General features: G+C 43.4%; 1 protein-coding gene across 3 annotated transcripts in view; it reads left to right on the top strand.

Moving 5' to 3' along the window:
* CLIC6 (chloride intracellular channel 6) overlaps positions 1-21,547 on the top strand; it is a 136,703-nt gene that overhangs the window by 105,887 nt on the left and 9,269 nt on the right. The window contains exon 1 of one of the 3 annotated variants that reach the window (XM_083608844.1): positions 8,341-9,972. The exons of 1 other annotated variant lie outside the window; for it this stretch is intronic. In XM_083608844.1, the coding sequence (XP_083464970.1) occupies positions 8,548-9,972 (1,425 nt within the window). In that variant the 5' untranslated portion in view covers positions 8,341-8,547. Of the gene's footprint in view, positions 1-8,340; positions 9,973-20,927; positions 21,463-21,547 lie in introns of those variants that run through there. One more of the 3 variants, XM_083608846.1, reaches the window with a different exon arrangement.

Genomic DNA, 21,547 nt, shown 5'->3' with positions numbered 1-21,547 from the left:
GGGGAGTTTTGTGGGTGTTGGGCACCCAGGGCCAGAGGCGGAGGGAGGTGGATGTGGTGGGTGCAGCCCGCCCCAGGTGTCATCAAGGAGTGTGTGACATTGCCCCCCTTCCCCAGGATGCTCGCCATGGCCGGCGCACTCCCTGAGATGCACCCCCCGGATGCTCGATGCAGGCGGCGCACCCCTGGGATGCTTGCTGCGTCCCCCTGGGATGCTAGCCCTGCCCCCACGGGCAGCTAGCTCTGCCCCCCAGGTGCATGCCACTCTGGGTGCCGGAGCAGCTAGCTCCACCACTGCCCAGGGCCCCAGGGAGTTGGCACATATGGAACATGCTACATCTTTTAGTAATATGTATGGTGAGATCCTTAGGTATTGTTGTGCAGAGATTCCCCTACTGGACCTCTGTAAGGATTTATATAATAAAAATATTCTCCCAGCATTTTATAAATATGATGGATCTGGACCAACAAATTGAATTCTGTCTAAGATACAGAAAGATTTGCCCTGATTTGACCTCAAAAACAGAAATTTATGTGCCTTAAAGCAGACCACTCCCCTCTAGAAGAGCCTAGAGTCAAGGTGCAATCATGTGATCCTAAGCATGCTGTTGGAAGCAAGTCCTACTGACTTAAAGGGGAATGGTTACAAGTGCTCATATTTAGGATAGCAGCTTAAGACTGATAAACAAAATTCAGATAATTCTGGAGTTATCGAAGGTCACATGCACAAAGAAAAATTGGCAGACAACTGAACTCCCCTATAATAAAAAAGGAAACTGGCTAGTCCAAAATAGTAACCAGTGAACAATATTGTTTCTCAGTATCTCAAAAAGATGATCAAACACTACCATCTAGTGGTTGCTGGTGAAGGAGAAACAGTTTACAATACAGCAGCATTCTGTTTTGTTTTAAAATTTATTTGTTGCATTTATATCCCACTTTTTTTCCCAAGGAGTTTAAGTGACATACCTGACTTTCCCCCTCCTCGCTTTTTCTCCCTCCTGGATAAGTGGGCCCACTTTGTTTCAGGTTTCTTGCATGCACATTTCATTTACCGTGTTAGGGCAATTACATGAAAAGTGACTTTGATTTCCAGTGGGATTGTATTCACACAATGCATTTACACATACTGTACGATGAAAAGCAAGGATGTAACACAAACCCCGAGTGGAGTCCTTAAGACTGTTGGATGGTGTCTTGTATGCCTTCTTCCTGCAACTCTTGCAGCCAAGCTGGTGCTAAACTCCTTTGGAGCATATCATTGAGACCAAGAGGAGGGTATTTTTGTCTGGGTAACCTGCCCAGGCTTGCGCTCCAGAGACATGGCACACACTGTTCTGTCCTCCAGCACCTTGCAGCTACTTTCCTTCTCCCAGGATCTGCCATCCTAGGCATCCATGCTGTTCAACATTGTTTCTCACTATCTCAGACAGATGATCAAATCTCCCAAGGCTACACCACACCTTTCCCAGGCTCTGATCTGTTCCCTCCTTGAGTACTTTCACCTGGTTGGAATATGGCCTATGGGCTTTTTGAGCGACACTTTGGTCAACATCTTTTACCAGCCCTGATTTTATGTTTTTGATTGCTGTTTTGTATTTTACTTTGCCGTTAGCCATCTTCAGCATCACTGGGGGGGAAGGCTGGATACCAAATGTAACAAATAATGGTTGCGTGGTCTCAGAGCCTTTCACCAGAAGGAGGCAGCTTTCTCTGCCTTGGTATATAAATGCAAAATCCCTTGAACAGTTTAGAATTGTGCTGATAAAAGCCATTTAAATAATTATAATTTTAACACCAAAAGCACCCAAGGTGCTTGAAATGTTGTGGCGTTCCCTGTTTTTCCTTCTTCCTCCAGCTAGTTCCACTTTCTGCTCATACAAATGCCTTTCTTCCTTCTCCTGATGCTTGTTCCTTCTCAGTGGGATGAATTTAAGCAGCTGTGAAGGGAGCTGATTGTCCCTAATCAGCTTACTGAGGGGGAGCTGAGAACATTATACCCAGATGGCTTTTTTTTTTTTTGCCTTGCTCCACTCCCACCCCCCTAAGATTTCTAGGTTTAGTTCAGTCAAAGTAGATAGTAAGTCACCAATCACAGCTTGGTGGAATGCAGTACAGTGGTACCTCGGGTTACAGATGCTTCAGGTTACATACGCTTCAGGTTATAGACTCCACTAACCCAGAAATAGTACCTCGGGTTAAGAACTTTGCTTCAGGATGAGAACAGAAATCGTGCTCTGGCGGCACAGCAGCAGTAGGAGGCCCCATTAGCTAAAGTGGTGCTTCAGGTTAAGAACAGTTTCAGGTTAAGAACGGACCTCCGGAATGAATTAAGTTCTTAACCAGAGGTACCACTGTACCAAACAGACTGAATTTTTAAGGATCCAGTCCTTTGTGGATGCAGTGCCCGGGGGGGATCCTTATAGAGTGCAATAGCTCAGTTTTCACTCCCCTTCTCACTGTACACACACAAGCAATCATTGGACCAGTCCATTCTATGAAATGGGGTCATAGGCACCCCATTCCCCATAATGACTGGATGTGGTACCTGCATACACACTCCATGAATGCCTATTTCAGGGGGAAATATGGCCCACAGAGATTTTTCCATGTGTAGCTGCTGTGCTGGCAGTGCAATGGATCAGACCTATGGAGAATACTAAATAATAATGGCCTGTTAAAAACATGTGGTTCCTTATCCTACCCAATAGCCCTATGACCAAGGAAATACACGTAAAAATCTCCAAAGAATTTCATATCATTATTTGTATTTATTCTTACATCTCACCCACCCACCCTGGACAATCTTTCTAGCTTTACCATGCCAATTTAAGTGTAAGTCCTGCTGTCTACACAAGAATAGACAAACGTGAATCTGCATTTTTAAAAATGGCAATATTCTGAAGCATGGCGGGTGGGGTGGGGACATCTCAGGCTCCTAGGTATCTCTGCTATGGACAGACTTCTCCAACAAAAGAAACTTCAAAGAGATACTTCAACATGAAATAGGCCAACTAGAATTTATCAGCAGGCTTGATTGCATTTGTTTAGGACTCAGCCCAAACCAGTGCTGTTTCCTTGTCCCATTACATGCATTAAATTAGCATACCAAAGCTTAGAAGATAGCATTATCAGCAGTTAACAGAGCTTATCTTGTACACATTTTAGCCTTGCATAGAAATAGCAGCGACTGTACTACTACTTTACTTTCGTGGCTTTTTGACCCCAAAGTTTACATTTCTTTCTGTGTATGTGTGCATCTGTTGACTGAGGATGAACTGTGATGCATCTGATGAAGTCTATTTCAATCCTTGTTAACTTAGGCCACAATAAGTATGTCTGTCTTTAAGGTGTTGCTGGTCTTTAAAACTGTTTGCTGCTTTTGTAACCTAATTGAAGTCATTTCCTGATATCATTTAGCCATTTATGCTCCGAAGGCTCAAATGGTAAAATGAATATGCTTTCCTTTTTATTCAGAAATACTAAAATGCTTCCACATTCTAGCTGTCATTCCTAATACATTTGTAATCTCAAGAGTTGATTACTGTCATGTACTTTATGTGGGGCTGCCCTTGTTTCTGGTCTGGAAGCTTCAACTAGTGTGGATCACAGCAGCCAGTCTGCTCGCAGGAACAGATTACAGTACTGGCTGCCAATTTGCTGCCAGGCCAGATTCAAGGTACTGGGGTGAATTCACCAAGCCCAAAACAACTTAGGACCAAAGTACCTTAAAGACCATCTGTTGCTCCACCTCATTCACAAAGATCCTCTAATGGTGTGATTCTGGTGGTTCTCCATGCTCCTGTGATTTGGTTGGCCTTTACTAGGGACCCTCCCTTCTTTCAGGTGTCTTTTGAAAACTATACTGTTTAGACAGGCCTTTGCAATATGAATTTTATTTTTTAAGCCATTTATTGATGATTTATTGACTTGTTAATGATGCACCTGTGGATGCTCTTGTTGATTTTTTCCTCATATGTTGTATAGCACCTTGATTCTTTAAAAATAAGAGTGCAGATTATAAATATGCGATCAATTTAAATTTAATTAATTAAAAGCTGGCTGATCCTCAGTCATAACTTGATTTCATGTAGCTCAGTATTGTCCACTTCTCAAGATTTCCCAGCCCTATTTGGATGTATCATGGATTGAACACAGGGCATTTCTGCATACAATGCACATGGTCTGCCAATGCTACAGTCTTTCACTTGCAAGGTTACACACAGAATCTCAGTAGCAACAGTGGAACTATACAAGTTGCATTCCATTCAAAACGTTTATCCTGCTGTCAGAATACTGAGTTGCCAACAGCAGCAGATCAGCCTGGAGGAAAGTTGTGTGTATCTCTTGCAATAGTATCTTGCTCTGCTTTTTCTCCACCCCCTACCAAAGCTCTTAGTTCGACATTTCCATTAGGCATCACATTATTCACAGGATATTCACAGTGAAGCACTTTAAAGCCCCACTAGTTTCCATAAGAGATAGTTAACAAAATGCTTAACTTCTTGCTGAAATAAGTGGGACTTTAAAATTAACTCTTAACTTTGACTGGATTATAAAACCCAAATCACTCCTGTGAAAAGTCATTAACTGACCTCTACGAGACTGATGTCCGTATCAATGTCCTACATTCTTCTCCTTGGTACAAAGGTAATTTTTAAACTGCCTTCAAATATCACTCTGGCTGACTCTTAACAAGTATTTGTAAAGCTAATCTATTGTTTCATGAAAGAAAAACTGAAGTTCATAAGCAAATACCGTTAATCAGTGCAAGATTATGTGAGTTTGCCCTTGAAATCCCCTCTCTCATTTGATGCCTACTTCTCTGCTGGTTACAATTGTCATATTTTTCTAGAGGCATGGAACAGTTGGGGTTTTATGTTCTATCTTTGATTTTGGACCAGTTATTAATTCCTTGCATTTACGTAGCTCTATTAATATCCTGGGAATCACTTATAAGGCAGTGAGGTCAAGTTTGTGGCTTTTCATGTTCCCTGTCCATATTATTGACAAGAGTAGTGTGAGGTACTCAGATAACAGAATAGTTAAAAACATAGGATTTTACATATCACACTGTTACTAAACATGCAGCTAGGATATAGTTTAATGTAGACTATATGGGACTGGCTGAGATGACTGGCAGAATCTGTGACCAAGGAAAAGAGACGGTGGAAGAAGATTGGAAGAAATTCAAAACTTATCTTAAGAACTGTTGTAAAATTAATGAGTGCTAAAATGTTATGGGTAATGTAAAACAGAATTGCAGTGACAAATAATTGGGTAAGAGAAAAAGGATTAAAGAAAGTGAATTATAAGTAATTGAAATTAGGGGTTGCTGGAAAAGTTTAAAACAGGGATGCAGAAAAGGGAGGTATGGGGAAGTCGTTGAAATAAGGTTTAAGAAAAAGAGGTTATGAAATTATACGTGTTTGTATGTTTGTTTGTTTGTGTACTGTCAGTTGTGTTGTGTTTTGATATATGTTGGAAAATTAATAAAAATTTATATATATATATAAAAAGGATATAGTTTAATGACCACTATGTGTGTGCGTTTCACAACTTTAAGTTTGTTGCTCAGCAATGCCATGGTATAATTCTGGTCCGTTGGAACCCATCTGTCTCGGGAGACGATAGAGGTGTGTGCCTTTGGGGGTAAGGTCAAGCTGTTGGAAGTTTACAACACCTGCTGTGGCTGTGGGAGAGACATATTTTGTTGCATCTGGGGCAGATGAAGGCATCCATTTGTGCTGCTGCAGATGTATCATGGTGTTCCTTTTCTCTGCATTCCTCCCAGCAGTCATTTCTCCTCTGGCCACTGCTATGGATACATGACTTGACTGCCCTGTCTCCAGGCACTGTGGTCATCTGCAAGAGATTCCCCACATGGCAGTGTGGGTGTTGCCAGGCATCTGGTTGACCACTGCGATAACAGGGTGCTGTACAAGATGGACCATTGGCCTGATCCAACAGGGCTCTTTGGAGGAAGAGCTGGGAAACATCAGCACTGTGGTTGCAACTGCTACCATCACCAGATGTTACACTATGTAAAGCTATACTTTACAAAAGGTGCCACTAGACTCCATTTTTATTGCCAAGGAGAGGAGGGAATTGGATGGGGAAAGGTGGAAGGAATATGAAGTATGTCAAATTCAAGCTAGAAATAAGTGTGCCCATCTTAAGAACATGTCCAGCACCCCAGAATTTCAGCGGCTAAACGTTGCTCAGTGATACACTGAGAAAGTGGCCCTCAAACAATACGAAGTTTCCTTTCACACAGACAATTCAAAGTTTCCTTTCGTATGATTTATTTACCCTGACAGTAGGTTTTGTGTTCCTCATTGTTTCTCACATTGTAAACCTTATAAGCCTTCACATTCCGAGGGAGGAGGGAGACTTTATTTTAGATCCCTGGTATTGGGAATAGTAATCCCTTTAACCCCAAACTGCTGTAAATCAACACATCAAAGGTTAGGTGCAGTCTTTACTGCCAAAATATCACCTGAGTATTTGGATAGGTTCCATGCCCACAAAATCAGAGTTGTAGTGAGTGAAGGGCTAAAGCAAAGGAGTATTTTGTATGTCAGAATTTGAGTTCTTTTGCTTATGGCGATAGCAATAAAACAGAAGTCTGACAGCATAATCCTAGACATATTTACTTAGAAGTATATCCCATTGAATTCAGTGGAGCTTATTCCTTGGGGAGTATAATAAGTATAAGGTGAGTATAAAGACATTTTTAGGGAGTAAGCCTCAATGGAACATAAAATGCTGCCTTATACCAGATCAAATCATTAGTCTACTTAGCCCAGAATTGTCTATTCTATTCTGATTCACCAGCTTTCTGGAGCCTAAGGCAAAAGTCTTGCCCAGGGGTCAGCAAACTTTTTCAGTAGGGGGCCGGTCCACTGCCCCTCAGACCTTGTGGGGGGCCAGACTATATTTTGAAAAAGATAATAATGAACGAATTCCTATCCCTCACAAATATCCCAAAGATGCATTTTAAATAAAAGCACACATTCTACTCATGTAAAAACACCAGGCAGGCCGCACAAATAACCCAGAGATGCATTTTAAATAAAAGGACACATTCTACTCATGTAAAAACACGTTGATTCCCGGACCGTCTGCAGGCCGGATTTAGAAAGTGATTGGGCCGGATCCGGCCCCCAGGCCTTAGTTTGCCTACCCATGGTCTTGTCCATCACTTGCCACCTGATCAGTGAAAAAAGAACAAACCTGGAGATGCCAGGGATTGAAACAGACCTTCTGCATGCCAGTTTTGTGTTCTATCATGGTCCCTCTCCCTTCTGAGTAAGTGTATCTAGAACTGCACTGTAAGGGCTCCACCAAAAAAGGAAACAGGGAAAAAAAAGATTGCCACTGGGCCCATGTTCACCTGAGTGACACAGTAAATAATGTGAAGAATCCTAGGCAGTAAATTACGGTAGTTTCTGATGTGCCAAAGTGGATGCATAAGAACATTGCTTAGTTGATCTCCAGTTCATTCACAATCCGGATGTCACCATCACTAACACAGCCAGAACCACCATCACAGTAAAAGGCACTTTGCAATGACCCAACTGGTTTGCTGTGAGAAACTGCATGCACAGAGAACTGGAAATTCTGAACATGTTATTCCATTTTACTGCTAGTGTGTGTTGGTCCTGCTTTGTAAACTCCTGTCCGCTTTGAACCATAAGGCATTTCAGAAACTGGCCAACAGTGGCAGTGGGTTGAGTTGCGTGTACTTGCAACACTGTCACAAAGCTGCCCAGCATGGGTTGGCCTGGTGGCACAGTGAAGTGCACACTGTATTGCATGTTGAGGGTGCACTGAAATTCATATACCCAGGCAAGCGCTGTCCAGCCAGCCTTCAGAACATGCCATGTAAATTGTTCCTCTAATCTAGTTTTAGTAGGGTAAAATCCCACCTTTAAGTGTTTGGGGCTTTACAAAATCAACTAGACACGGAGAAATAGCAACAAAGCAAAAGAAGGAGTAAGGGTGTAGATGGAGCTCTCTGCAGAAAAGCCCAGGCATCCCTGAGCCCCTGTCCCAGTTTTGCCCATCTGCTTCCTTTTGTTCTTAGCCTCTTGCCACCTGTTCTCCTGTCTCTCCCTTTTGGCCTCTTTTCTCTCAGTATTGTCCGAGGCCCCACTCTGAATTCCCCTACACTTTGCACCGCTGGCAGCTTCCCCTTAGATGTCCAGGCCGACCCTGTTACTCCTGTCGTCCTCCTAGTTTCTCTTAGTCCGGGGAGCAAAGCCCTCTTGGCAGGCGAGGCAAGAAAGGTGAGGGCACGGCCAGCTTCAACTGTTGCGCTTGAGCATGCGCGCACCGCTCCGGCGTGCTCCCTGATGGGGAGTCGAGAATGTGACCCTTGTCGCTGGCCAAGTCCCAGACTTAATCCGACTGTGTGAGCGCAGAGAGGAGGGCACAGTCGCCATAGCGGGAGCGGGAGCTGCGTGAGAGCCGAGGCGCCCTTGGCCCGCAGGGACGCGCACCTGTCACCTGCAATCAAGAACGCCCTTTCCCTGAGGAGGTCGGCATGGCCGAGGCGCAGGGGCAGCTCGAGGCAGCTCTGGCCCCGGATGCCGAAGAAGAAGCGCGGCAGAAAGGCGGGAACGAGAACGGAGCAGTGGAGGAGGATGAGAGGGGAGAGGAGGACACGGAAGAGCCCCCGACCTCCACCTCCGCGGAGGGCGAAGCTCCGCGCGTAACGCCTGAGGAGAAAGCCCGCGAAGAGGAAGGCGAGAGCCACGAGACGGGAGAAAGCAGCCTCAGCAGCCAGCAAAGCCGCGAAGATGGAGAGGCGCCCCCCAGTCCTGAGGGAGAGAAGGAGCGGGAGGAGGGCAGGGAGGCGAGTCCGGCCGGACGCCCTGCAGAGCGGGACGAAACGCGGGCGGCTGCGGGCGCCGCCGGCGAGGAAAAGACTGAGGGCAGAGACGCTGAGGAGGTGGCAGTTCCCGCGGCGTCGCCACAAGAAGAGGGGGAGCCGGGCGAGGGCCGAGGGGCGAGTGAAGAGGAGCCAGTGGACGGAGAAAGGAGTCCTGAAGGAGAGGAGCCCCCTCAAGAGGCGGAGCCGGGCGAGAGTCGGGGGGCGCCAGTGAACGAGGAAAGGAGTCCTGAAGGAGAGGTGTCGCCGGAACAAGAGGGGGAGCAGCCGGGGGAGACTCGGGGGGCGAGCGAAGAGAAGCCGGTCGACGGAGAAGAGACCCGCGAAGGAGAGGAGCCCCCTCAACAAGAAGGGGAGTCGGTGGACACCAGGGGGCCGAGTGAAGAGGGGCCGGTCGAGGGGAGTTCTGAAGGAGAGGAGCCCCCACAAGAGGGGGAGCCGGGCCAGAGTCCGGGCGCGAGTGAGGAGCAGCCGGTGGTCGGAGAGGGAGGGGAGTCTGTGACAGGAGAGAGCGAGCAGGAAGAGAAAAAGCGCGGCGGACATGAAAGAGACGAGACGAGCGAAGAAGCGCGCGAAAACGAAAAGCTCGACGGAGAGGCTGAGAAGGCTGAGGCCGAGTTGGGAGAGCAGCTGGAACCTCCGGAGGCTCCCGCGGGAGAAGAAGAGACTCTGAGGGAAGAGAGGGAAGGCCCAAGCGGAGAAATTCCCGCCGAGGGGGAACTGGATGCGCGCGAGGAAACCCCGGCAGATGAAGATGCGCGCGCGGAGGAAAGCGAAGCCCCGGGAAACCTCGAGGCGGCTGCCGAGGAGGAGGAGGAGGCTCCCCCGGCCTTGGGAGCGACGGAGCCGGCGCGAGAGGATGCTGATGAACGCATCAACCACCTGCAGGACGATTCTGCGGAGGGAGCCGTCGAAGGGGCCGCGGAGGTCGGGGATGCGCTCGGGGTGAATGGCATGCAGGGAAAGGAAGAGGAGGAGGAAGAGGAGGAGGAGGAGGAAGCGGCGGCAGAAGAGCAGATCCCACTCGCCGCGCCGGTGGAAGAGGCGCAAGAGCATGACATCTCCCTCTTCGTAAAGGTAAGGGCACATTCGCCTGGAAAGCGAGCTGGTTGTGAGGCGAAGTGCGCTTAGCGGCAGGATCACCACCTGAATAGGGGTAGTTAAGGCAGGATTTCCATTAGCTGCTTTGAAATGCAGTCCAAGACCTTGCGCACAAATCGACAGCTTTGGGCTTGGCACCCCCTAGCTCCCCGCTCATGCTGGTGAGCATGGCTTAGAATCCCACTACACATGCACTGGAAAATTTATCCGTTTATTACCTTGCGAGTGCAACAGGGTGATTTACAGTAAATTAAATCATCATTTCTGAAGTGATCCGGAGTATTGCTTCCATCGCTGCTCCTGATTAAGAAGAGAGAAAGCAAACATTTTGGAACAATTTCTCTTGGTGAGCTTGGCAGAGCTCTGAATCTTCCTAAGAGCGCTCACAAACTTTCCCGCCAACAGAAATTACTTTTAAAAGCCTATGTGTTTCCCAGAGGTTGCCGCTGCATATGGTAAATTGCCTCAACATATTGCATACAAGATTTCTTTGCAGATATAAGCTACATAGATCCTCTGGTTATTATAAAGTACATTGGCTAAGCTAGTGCTGTTTAAATCAGCCAGATGAAAATCCAGTTTTACTAAGATGATTTGGGTATTAAAGTCGGAGATAAATCTACTTTTGACTTCACGATTAAATAGGAACATGCTATGAAGCTGCATCATGCTCAAGAAAGTAATGCTTTCCTTCCAAACTGTAGAATTGACAAATGATATGGATCACACTGCCAGCAAGAAGTAGAAGAGTACAGTGGAATAAGATACATTACACATACTTAGAACTTTCCTCACCTCACTCTGAATGTGTTGGGGGTTTTTTAAGTGAAAAGGCATTCAGGTTTGGGGTTTACCATTTGTGTACTGAACTTTATGGCTTTTGCTGATACTGTAGTTGTAGTATCTAAGTCCCTTGCATTTTCTAAAGTTAGGACAAGTGCATCTTTTTTGAAGTACAATGGGGTATACTTTCAGAAGCTGTTGAGACATATATATGTATGTATGTATGTATGTATGACATATGTATGGGGAAATCAGATCATGAGTAATAAGATCCACTACAGACAACTGAAAAATAACACATTGCATTCATTTAATTACCCACAAATCCCCCCAAGTTCTGGGGCCTGTACATGCATGACAACTTGAAAGTTTAGTTATCCTGGTCCATATGAGTCCATACCAGTGCAGAAGTTGCAAACAAAACAAGTCAAGTTTAGAGCTTGCCATGTTACATCTTAGAGCCACACAAAGCATTCAAGTGACTAAAAAAGCATGCAGATTTCTGGTTATGATTGTGTAGACTATTTATTTCCTTTTAAAACCACCCTTCATCAATTAAGATCCCAGGCTTGTTTACAATATATCAAATTAAAACACCAAAATTGAATATAGCAAAACCAAAACATTAATAAACACTAAAATAAAACTCAGGGACTGTACATTAATTTAGCGCAATAATGAGGGGTAGGGATAGGGATTTACAATATAATTTGTAATTTACAATTTGCAAGATTCGTCTGTTTCTTTTTCTTCCTATGTGACATATGGGGTAGCACTATACATTAAACCCATATTCAAGGGGCAATAAAACAAATACAGTGGTACCTCGGGTTACAGACGCTTCAGGTTATAGACGCTTCAGGTTACAGACTCTGCTAACCCAGAAATAGTAACTCAGGTTAAGAACTTTGCTTCAGGATGAGATCAGAAATTGCGCAGCGCTGCGGCAACGGGAGGCCCCATTAGCTAAAGTGGTTTCTCAGGTTAAGAACAGTTTCAGGTTAAGAACGGACCTCCAGAACGAATTAAGTTCTTAACCCGAGGTACCACTGTAAATGGCTAGAGCAGAGAAATTAAAGCAGTGAAACAGTGGGGATAGGTGTGCCCAACTCTTTCCTCACCCACTGCTTCTCTGCTCAATATTACCCCCCGCCCCCCCCCCCACAATTTCCCAACAGAGGGTTTTCTTATGTTTGCAACCTATCATTAGGCCTTTAAGGTTTTCAGCAAAATTCAAATGGGTGGTAAGGGCCAACACAGGTATAAGATGCAGGGAGGGAGCAGCTGCAAGATTTTATTATTTGTTTATTTGTTGGAAGTTGAATAGTAGCATCCTGCCTCAGATGCAGTGGATGGGGCTGTCTTATTACCAGTGTGGCCATAAGATTCAGCTGTCAGTCTATTTGGCTACTGTACATGGAATAGCACCTGGGGTGCTATTTGTTCCACATTTCAGGCGGCACAATGTCTTGGCAGCCCTGTGGTGGTGCTTACTATCATCCCAGATCTGGAAAAAGATAGGCATAAAAAAGGAGGTTCAGGTCTACAAAGGGAACCTTTTCCAGCTCAAAGACCACATTCCTTTGTGGGAAAACCTATGAGGGCTGGATGCCAGTGATGGGTGAGGTCCAGAAGCAAAAGTGGATGGCGCTCTGGGGCAAAAGTGGGTGGAACAATAGCTGCATCTACTTCTGTATAGTAAGTGGCATTCCAGCGACACACAAGTCAGATGTTTCTATACACACTTCCCTCCAGGCCAGCAAAAGGCATTACCACAGTCCAAGGATTCCCTCCAGCTGCAGCCAGACAAAAGCACTTGCAGAAGCTGTGGAGAAAGGCTGGGGAAGCATGTAGCCTGGGGAGAGGGCATATGCAGCCTTAGAACTGAAGTCCAGAAATACAGGTTTGGAGAGTTGCAATTTGGCTGCTGGGCCTGATGTTTGCCACCCCTGTTCCACATTCTGCATCCCTGAAAATATGGATAAACTGCTTATGAAAGGTTAAAATAAACTGGCAGATATATGCTTCTGCAGGGAATCTTGTAAATATGCACACTCGTGTCATTAAAGGAGACTGCAGTTAATAGGAAAATGTATACAGGGTCACTCAGAGTTTGTACTTTATTATGAATATTTGTTGATCTATGAGAGGAGTAACTTGCCTAAAATCATGGGTGCCTGCTAAGCACTGCAACTGCTCCTCAGGATTCTTTGGTCTATTTTGGCTTTGGTTATTTGCACCTGATGTTCGGGTTTTTGGTTAGCAATTCTTTTTATGCAACCGTGTTCAGCAGAAATATTTCTGAGAAAAGAATAAGAGTGCAAGAAAAATCCAGCCACAACATTAAAAAAAATGGGCCAATTTCACTCTGCCTGATTTAATTTTTTAAGGTATGGGTATCTCCCAAAGAAGAAGATAACCCAATATCCTGTCCTTTATACAGCTATCCAAATAAGTTTTTAAACCAGTGAAGTCCTTTGCCTCCACAATTGCTCTAGTGAGATTATTGTTCTGGCCTCTTCATCTATGTATCTATCCAGTTCAGTTAAAACTCATGTCCAGTCCAAACTTTCATGTAAATTGATCTCGAACTTTATTAGCAAACAACATATAAATGTAGATGACCAAATACTTTGCTTTAGAAGAATGGTCAAACCCAAATGAGATAAAAGTATGGCTCAGGTGGAAAGATAATGCAAGGTTAGGCCCTCAAGGCCAGAGGGAGGCTTTTCCTCTTCTCAGGAGAATGTTCTAAACAGGATTATACACTGTATTCCAAATACTTGATCTGTTTCTAACAGATCAATATGAGAAATTGTAAGCAATTCTAAATATGGAGATTAGGGGCCAATATAATAAAAATTCCTATTGGGACTGAACCATTATTTCAATGTATTACAATGCTAATAATAGAAACTCTTTGATTTTTCAGCTTAAGTCAATTAATCATAGAATTCATGGGGTTCATCTAGTCCAACTCCATGCAGTGCAGGAATCTTTTTGCCCAACATGGAGCTTGAGCACACAATCCTAAGATGAAGTCTCATGCTTTGCCAGCTGAGCTATACCACCAAGTCATCTTCTAGTGTGCCCACAGCCTTTTTAAACCTCTCTCCCTGTCCACAAATATAATTTCCCTGGTTCTCCTCCTCTCTGGCGGAAAATAGCTCTATCAAACTGTTGTTTTTCATTTTCATCTGTTACAGCACTAACATTCGATATAAGTTTTTTTAAAAGTCAATGCACTTGGTCTTCGTCTTATTAAGCAAGTGTTTCCTTAAGTGAAATGAGAAAGTCCCTTTGCTACTAAAGAAGTTCAGGGAAGTTCAGATAAGCTTGCATGCTTATCCAGAGCAAAGCAGATCCTCTGGGGTTTGCTTAAGGTAAATGGATTTTTTTTTTTTAATGCAAAACCAGGACACTACTATGGGAGCAGCAGAACATTTGCTAACGCTCTGAGAGCAGGGGAAACTCATCTTCTCCACTGTGAGACTGTGGCAACAGAGTGCAGTTGATTTTAAGCCATAGGGATTGAGACGTATACTTTGTCGGTTTGGGAAGAAGGTTGCTTGCAGCCTCTGTTTGTGGGGAAATGGCAGGAACTCATAAATAACTCCTTTAACCAGAACTGAACTACAATAAAATGTTTCAAGTGGCATACTCTATTGGCAGTTTATTCTTTAGTGCTTTATATCTATGGAATTTAATTTGCAAGCACTCTTCTCCTGCTTGCCTTATTGATGGAATCACCAATCTTTCTAGGTCATTGGGCATCTTTTTAATTTTTGAATGAGTGCTGTGGGCATCCCCCTCCCCTGAATCAGCCCCAACCTGAGAGAAAGAAAGCATGTGTACAGAAACACCCCTTTTCCAAGTGAACTGGTTAACAGATGCTGTAGAATGAATCTGAGCTTTTACAAGCACAAAGAGCTGAATGATGAAGCGGGAAAGAGTGTCCCTGATTCAACTTCCTGCTTCAGCTCTATGTACTTTTCGAGGAAGAAAAGGGTAATCACATTCACCATCACATGAACAAAGGCGGCAGTGAGTGGGGGGGGGGGGTCAGCCAAAGGCTTCATATGCAGCATTGCTTTTGCTGGCACTACACTAATGACCCCTGCTTGTCATTTATTAAGGAAGGGTCCATACACGGTCAACATCAGCCCTAATGATATCTACTCAGATGCTTTCTCCCAGATAAGTAGAACTGGGATTGCATCCCTTGTTATTTTAAATGGAAGTTGAATAGAATGTAAAGAAAACTCATCTGTTTGTGGAAGGGTCATAGTAGTGGAGCACTTGTCCAACAGGAAAAATGATCTAGGTTCAGTCTATGGCATCTTCAGGTAGAGCTGGGAAAGCCCTGAGTCCAAAACCCTGGAGAGCTACAACCAGTCAGTGTAGCTGATACTGAAATGGGGGGACAAATGGTCTCACTTGGTATACAGACACATTCAATGTACAGTGGTACCTCTGGTTACATACACTTCAGGTTACATGCGCTTCAGGTTACAGACCCTGTTAACCCAGAAATAGTGCTTCAGGTTAAGAACTTTGCTTCAGGATGAGAACAGAAATCGTGCTCCGGCAGCATGGCAGCAGCAGGAGACCCCATTAGCTAAAGTGGTGCTTCAGGTTAAGAACAGTTTCAGGTTAAGTACGGACCTCCGGAATGAATTAAGTACTTAACCTGAGGTACCAGTGTATCCAGATTACTATGAATTTACTTTGGATCTTGGAAAAATTATGTTGATCACCATAATTTCTTAAATTACTCAAAAGTATTATATTTAGAACTTGGAATGGAGTTCATGAATTTTTTGTGTGAAAAACATATCAAAAAAGCTTTCTTTATTACTGAACTCATCTTTTTTAGCAGCTTTTTAAATAGAGAAGGCAGAAAACATATGGTTCTATAATGCAGCTTAGGAAAAGCTGGAATTATGAATTCCTTTCATAACTCTTCAAGTGACTGTGTTATTAAGCCCCTGTGGCTGGTTCATATAGCTTGCTTGCTTGCTTTATTTATTTATTTATTTATTTATTTGGTTGGTTGGTTGGTGTCCAGTGCTGCAACTGTTTGAGTGGAAAGACTCATGTAATATGACTACCTCCTTCATCACCTTCTCCTTGCAGCCTTCTGCACATCTTCAAAATCTGCTCTGTCCTTTCAGCTCCCTTGGTTGCCTTCATGATGCCACACACTATCACTTCTTCCATCACAACATTCCTTCCACTCTTCTTTCTGCCTATGTCTTTTTCCCCAGGCCACTGGAACTGAACTTCCACTATTGATCCCAGGGGAGAGGGGCTACCAGCTCCACAGTAGGGAGTGGCCAGAGAGATATGGGGCAGGGTGGGGTGGGGTGGGGGGGAAGGTTGAGAGCAGTAGGCCATCACTATAGAACCATGCAGCCCTATTCCAGTCACTAATGTCTGATGATCTGAGGGAATCACACAGCTCTTGTTCTTAGAACCAAGTTATTTTGAGTTGTGTTATAGCATGTGAAGGTTATCTGATTTTAGTGCTGATAATAAAATCCCATGATGCGATAAAGTACTGTATACATTTCCATTTGCTAATGTTTGTTTCTGTACTGATGAAAGAGTGAAGAGATTATGTGCCAATAGATTACCAAATGATCATTTCAGCTGCTAGTTAGCTTGTTTTTCATATGTGGTGCTCCTGGGAATAATAACTGCAACTCCAGTTCAAAGTCACAGTTGTATCTTTCCAACAGAGCCTGGGTCCCGCCCTATGACAGGTGCTACACAAGACATTAGTTCTGCTGTACAAGAGGCTGCCTTCTGCTGTGACTTGACACCCAAGAAACAGCCAAGAATATAGGCAGGAAGACTCTTATGAATGTGAGGACCCACCTCTAGACTATATTCAGTAACAATGAAGAAGAGAGTTCCCCTATGAAAATACTGACAGAGGGTAATAATCTGATAAATGTTTCTTGTACCATGCCTGCAAATTTCAGCCAGTTAGTAGTTACTGTTTTCCTTCTGGAAAGAAAAAAAATCACATGTGGCATAAAATGCCCCAGAAATGCACTGAGTTTTGCCATTTACTATATTTACTATTTATTTACTATACCGGCCAATGTTAGTGGATTAGGATTGTAATCATTTTTTCATAGGAGAATGATGAGGCAATGATAAAGAAACTGTGTGAAGTGTCATTAGGTTGTTTTTGGGACATCCATTGAATCATATAATTATAGTGTTAGAAGCGACCCTAGGGTCTTTTAGTCCAACCCCCTGCAATGCAGCGGAAGCATCCATGACGGATGGCCACCCAACCTCTGCCTTAAAACTTCTAATGAAGAGAGCGCACCACCTTCCAACCCTGGTGGACCCTGCTGGGGCTCATGAACACCAGGAAAAGACCAAGTATGTTAGGTTCTGACACCAGCGCTGTGTGGTGGGGTGCCTGTAATGGTTCTGAGAAGAGAGGTGTGGGCAGTCTGCTATATTTGTGCTTGGCCTGGCTCTTTCTGCAAAGTGCTCATTCTTTTCACCATGACCATTTCACCACAGTTTTCAAGAGCACAGTTGACACCACTGTGCTAAGTGCACGAGGGTGAAGAAGAAGAAGAAGAAGAAGAAAGAGAGAGAGAGAGGGAGAGAGAGAGAGACACCCATGCTTATGTAGGGGTGCTGCGGTTGAGTTCAGGGTTAACTGGATGCCATGGCGGAATGGAGTGGGAAAAGCAGGGCAGTATGTTTGGCTCTCCATTGAGTCCACCACTTTTGCTTGTATAATATTGCAGATATTGCAAAAATGTTGCATGGCATGAAGTGTTGCTGTTCCAAGTTCAAGCCAACAAGCCATGCCCTCCAGCAGGCCATTCCCAGCCTGGCTATGCAATTTTCTTTTACAAATAGACACTCAGCATTCCACACTTGTGGAAAATCCCCGGTCCTCATTTGGTTGTTTTTGGGTTCCCCTTAGAGCTTTTAATATTTTCTGGGAGTTTGTTGGGGGTACTTCTACAAACCCTGGAGTTTCCCAGAGCATTCTAGAACATTTTTGTTTCTCAGTATCCCCATTTTTGTCAACACTCACCACATTAGTTTGCCATTAGATTGAGTGATGCTTGCAACAGGTTCTGGGAGAAAATCTGAGGAAGATTTGGATTTCACATAAGACAAGTCCTGCTGCTCTCCTGACATGACTTCACCACTGCTCATTTTCGGCCCCAGTAACAGCAGTGGTGTTAAGCAACGTTACTCTGTGCACTACTCAACTGCTGTTCTCATTGGTTCCACTTTCCAAACTTTTACCAAAGTTTTAAGTTTCTCATGGCGAAAGGTGGTTACCCCCCACTTATTCAAGTCCTTTATTCACAAAATGCACCCAAGGTATTTTCCATCTTTAACTTAAAAATAAACAAATCCTGCCCACAAAGGAGAGAACAATTCTTTTCATGTTTTAACTTCACCATTTGGCCCCAAAACAGGAATTAGGATTAACACTGCTAGATTGCTTCCTTCTCCATCTAATCCCTGCCAAGCTTTCCCAATGCCCTCTCATGTTTTTAAAAGTATTTGTTCATGGTACGTTATAGATTTTTTATTTTAAATGTGTCTTCCATTTAGAGGAGTGAGAAATATACGAAATGTGAAGTATCATATGTTAAACTATAAAACAGGATGTGTAATTAAAGTACCAGTTAATCTGTTTTTCCCAGCCCTATAATGTGTTCCAGAATATAATGCTCTTTTGTTAAAATAATTCCCCTTAAGAATTTAACAAGGCTATAAAGTTCTCCCCCCTGCTTATTGATGTACAGTGTTCAGCTGGTCTCCTGCCATGTTATTAAATGCGGATTAGAAATAGCATTGGCACCTTGAAACCATAATTCTTACAAAAGGATAAATAGCAAATAGAATTTGATTCGTTGCTTGTGTACTTCTGACCTTGTTCTACTCAGTTTAAGGGGGAAAGTGCAGAAGGAACTGGATCTTTCAGCAGAATTTACGAGGAAGAACAATTCAGTTTTGATCTGTGTAGGCTAAGAATATCACCCCTTTAATCCAGTGACCTGTAAAGGAATATGCAAAGTAGCCAAAAGTGCCAGCTACATCAAACAACACACCATTCCGTATCAGGCTTTTGACGGTTTCTAATTTATTTTTATTTTTTTTACGGCTGAAAATATAAAAATACAGATGAAACTAATTCTGAAAAAAGTGCTGTGAGGTTTGTAGGAGAAATATACCTCTGTTTTCCATTGGGTGTGTATATTTAGCTAGTGATTAAGGCTAATTGAGCCATGGAGGGCTGAGGGGGATTTTTACCTCACAAGCGGAAGGGGCAGATACAGGTTATATTAGGGGCACGTGGCTTATGCAGTTCAAGAAAAGGAAGAGGAGTTTCTCTCCCCTGCTGCTCTTTTGCCACAGTTCTCACACTGTGCCATTCAAGGGCCTATTAATAAGGTAAAAAGTTCTGGTTTATTTAAATTTAAATAAAAACCTGTGGAGTGGTCTAGCAGATAGATAGATAGATAGATAGATAGATAGATAGATAGATAGATAGATGATTGATAGATAGATAGATAGATAGATGATAGATAGATAGAGTGCAGGTTTTTTATTTCATTTGTATACCACCTTTACATTAAAAAGTACTCAAGGTTGTTAACTTGACGACCAAATAAATCTTCAGTAGAAAAGAACATTATGAATACCAAAATAAACAATCTTAACTAACATCAATGTTAAGTCTAAGGTATGAGTTCCAGACATAACCCTGATACTTTTACACAGGATGCATTATGTTTCTCTCCACAGTGAAAGGTGCTTGTAAAAGTTATTCTACACAGCACATTCTAGATATTACAGCACCACTAGGTGGCACACTTTTATAAAATCCAGGTGTTAGCTGGGTTTGCCTCACTCAATGAAGAAACTATTTTCAAGAACGGCAAAGACTGAAGTTCTGTTTTACGACACAGAAAACGTTTGTGCACAATACACATGAGTCTAGCAGATTTAAATCCAGTTTACTTCAGTGAGGGGGCGGGGAATTGATTTTGCATTTAATTCTTCCATTGAAACCGGTTAGATGGATGCGCTTAACTTTGGCTGGATTGCTTTTTAATAACACACTTTTATAAAAGACCTATCAATGATCCACTTAAACTCGTTACAGAAGTGAATTCATGTAGCTGCTAGTGGCACCCTAATGAAATAAATGAAAATAGTTGCAGGATGCAGTTTAATAATGGTTATTTTCCTGGAACCATTTGCCTACCTCTATTCCATAATTATACCCATAGATGCTGCACTGATGAGTCTTGAATGAGACACCCACATACCAAAGGGGGCTGTATATAACTAGTGCCACACATGGTAATTTGATGGGACTGCACGGTCACAGTAGGATCCAGAAGCAGATAGTAATTAGTGGCTCAGAGGAAGGATAAACAATTGACTTCACATGCAGCCATCTATGCTGGTTCTCTTGTTTACCCGCACACAGTACATCCTGTACCAATTTCCGCGCACTGAATTCCACCTCTATGGAGCAATGTGCCAACTATGTGCATAGCCAGTCATGGAATCATGGTGAGAGCCTACAGCATGTGGTGGGAGAACCTCCAGTCTGTGAGCATATTTGGGCAGGCCCAATTTGTCCCAGAAGGCTGTTTTCCCCAGACCAAAGCCATGTCATATGTGATGTCAGATGTGGCTGGAACAGCTTCACAGCAGAGTTTCCTGTGGAAAGACTTCAAGCCTCCTTTTTGCAGGGATTGGCTGTGTGGCTGAGCTCCTGTGGAGAGCTCAACTGCACAGCTGATCGCTAAGCAAACCTGGCTTGAAGTCATTGTTCATCACCTGACAGGTGCTGACTTCTAGCCTGTGATCAGCAGTGTAGTAGGATTTTTGCAAGGCACTGTGGAGAACTTTTTAAAGTTCTGGCAAATCACCGATGTCATTGTGGCATCAAGTGATTTGACAGGAAGGAAATTGTGTTCCTTGCTCTTGACATGAGTGCTCAAAAGGAAAGTGAATGAAGCTGTTTATGCACATATTGATATTTTCTTTTCTGATTCAAGAAACCTTGAGGATTTTCATTTCTCATTTAATAAACTTTGAGTGATTAATGAAAATGCATGATTTGATTAATCACAGTTTAATTCATAAATTGTAGTGCAGACATTACATTCAAATGCATTTGAAAGTTGAAATAGCATAAGGGTTCGTTTAAAAGTCTAAAACTTGTTTGACCCAACCTGCCTATTTCATTTAGATCCCTTTCTGTTGAGACACAAATATAAATCACTTATATGTTGTATTGTATTAAATCAGGAAATCAAAATGGAGAAACTTTGCTGTGGAAATTAAATGCTTTCCAAGAAAGACTGAAATTCTATGCTGTGCAAGGGTGAGGCAGGCTTGAGTAACTTTTGAAGTCCATGCTACAGCACTGCAGAATGCATCCAAGCATCTCTTACTTAAGACAAGATGCCTTATTGGCAAGTGATGCTGAGTCAGTATCAGTAACTAGACTGTACATTATTTGTCTTTTCAATTTAGAAATGAATTAATGAATCCATTGAATGCTTTGTTTCTGCAAGTCTCATGCTAACACATTCTTCATCCGTGTATCTGGCCTGGAAAGTAGAGACTGATGATTGCGACTCTCTAAAATTTACAGTCTCCAAGGTGACTAGAGAAAAATCAAGCTAGCCCTTTGGCAGTAATGATTTAACTTTTGGGGGAAACAAATTGTTAGAGCAAGCCAAGCTTT

Source organism: Podarcis filfolensis, assembly GCF_964270895.1.
Source record: "Podarcis filfolensis genome assembly, chromosome: 4".
Taxonomy (NCBI): Eukaryota; Metazoa; Chordata; class Lepidosauria; order Squamata; family Lacertidae; genus Podarcis; species Podarcis filfolensis.
This window is presented reverse-complemented; position numbering and strand designations above follow the sequence as displayed.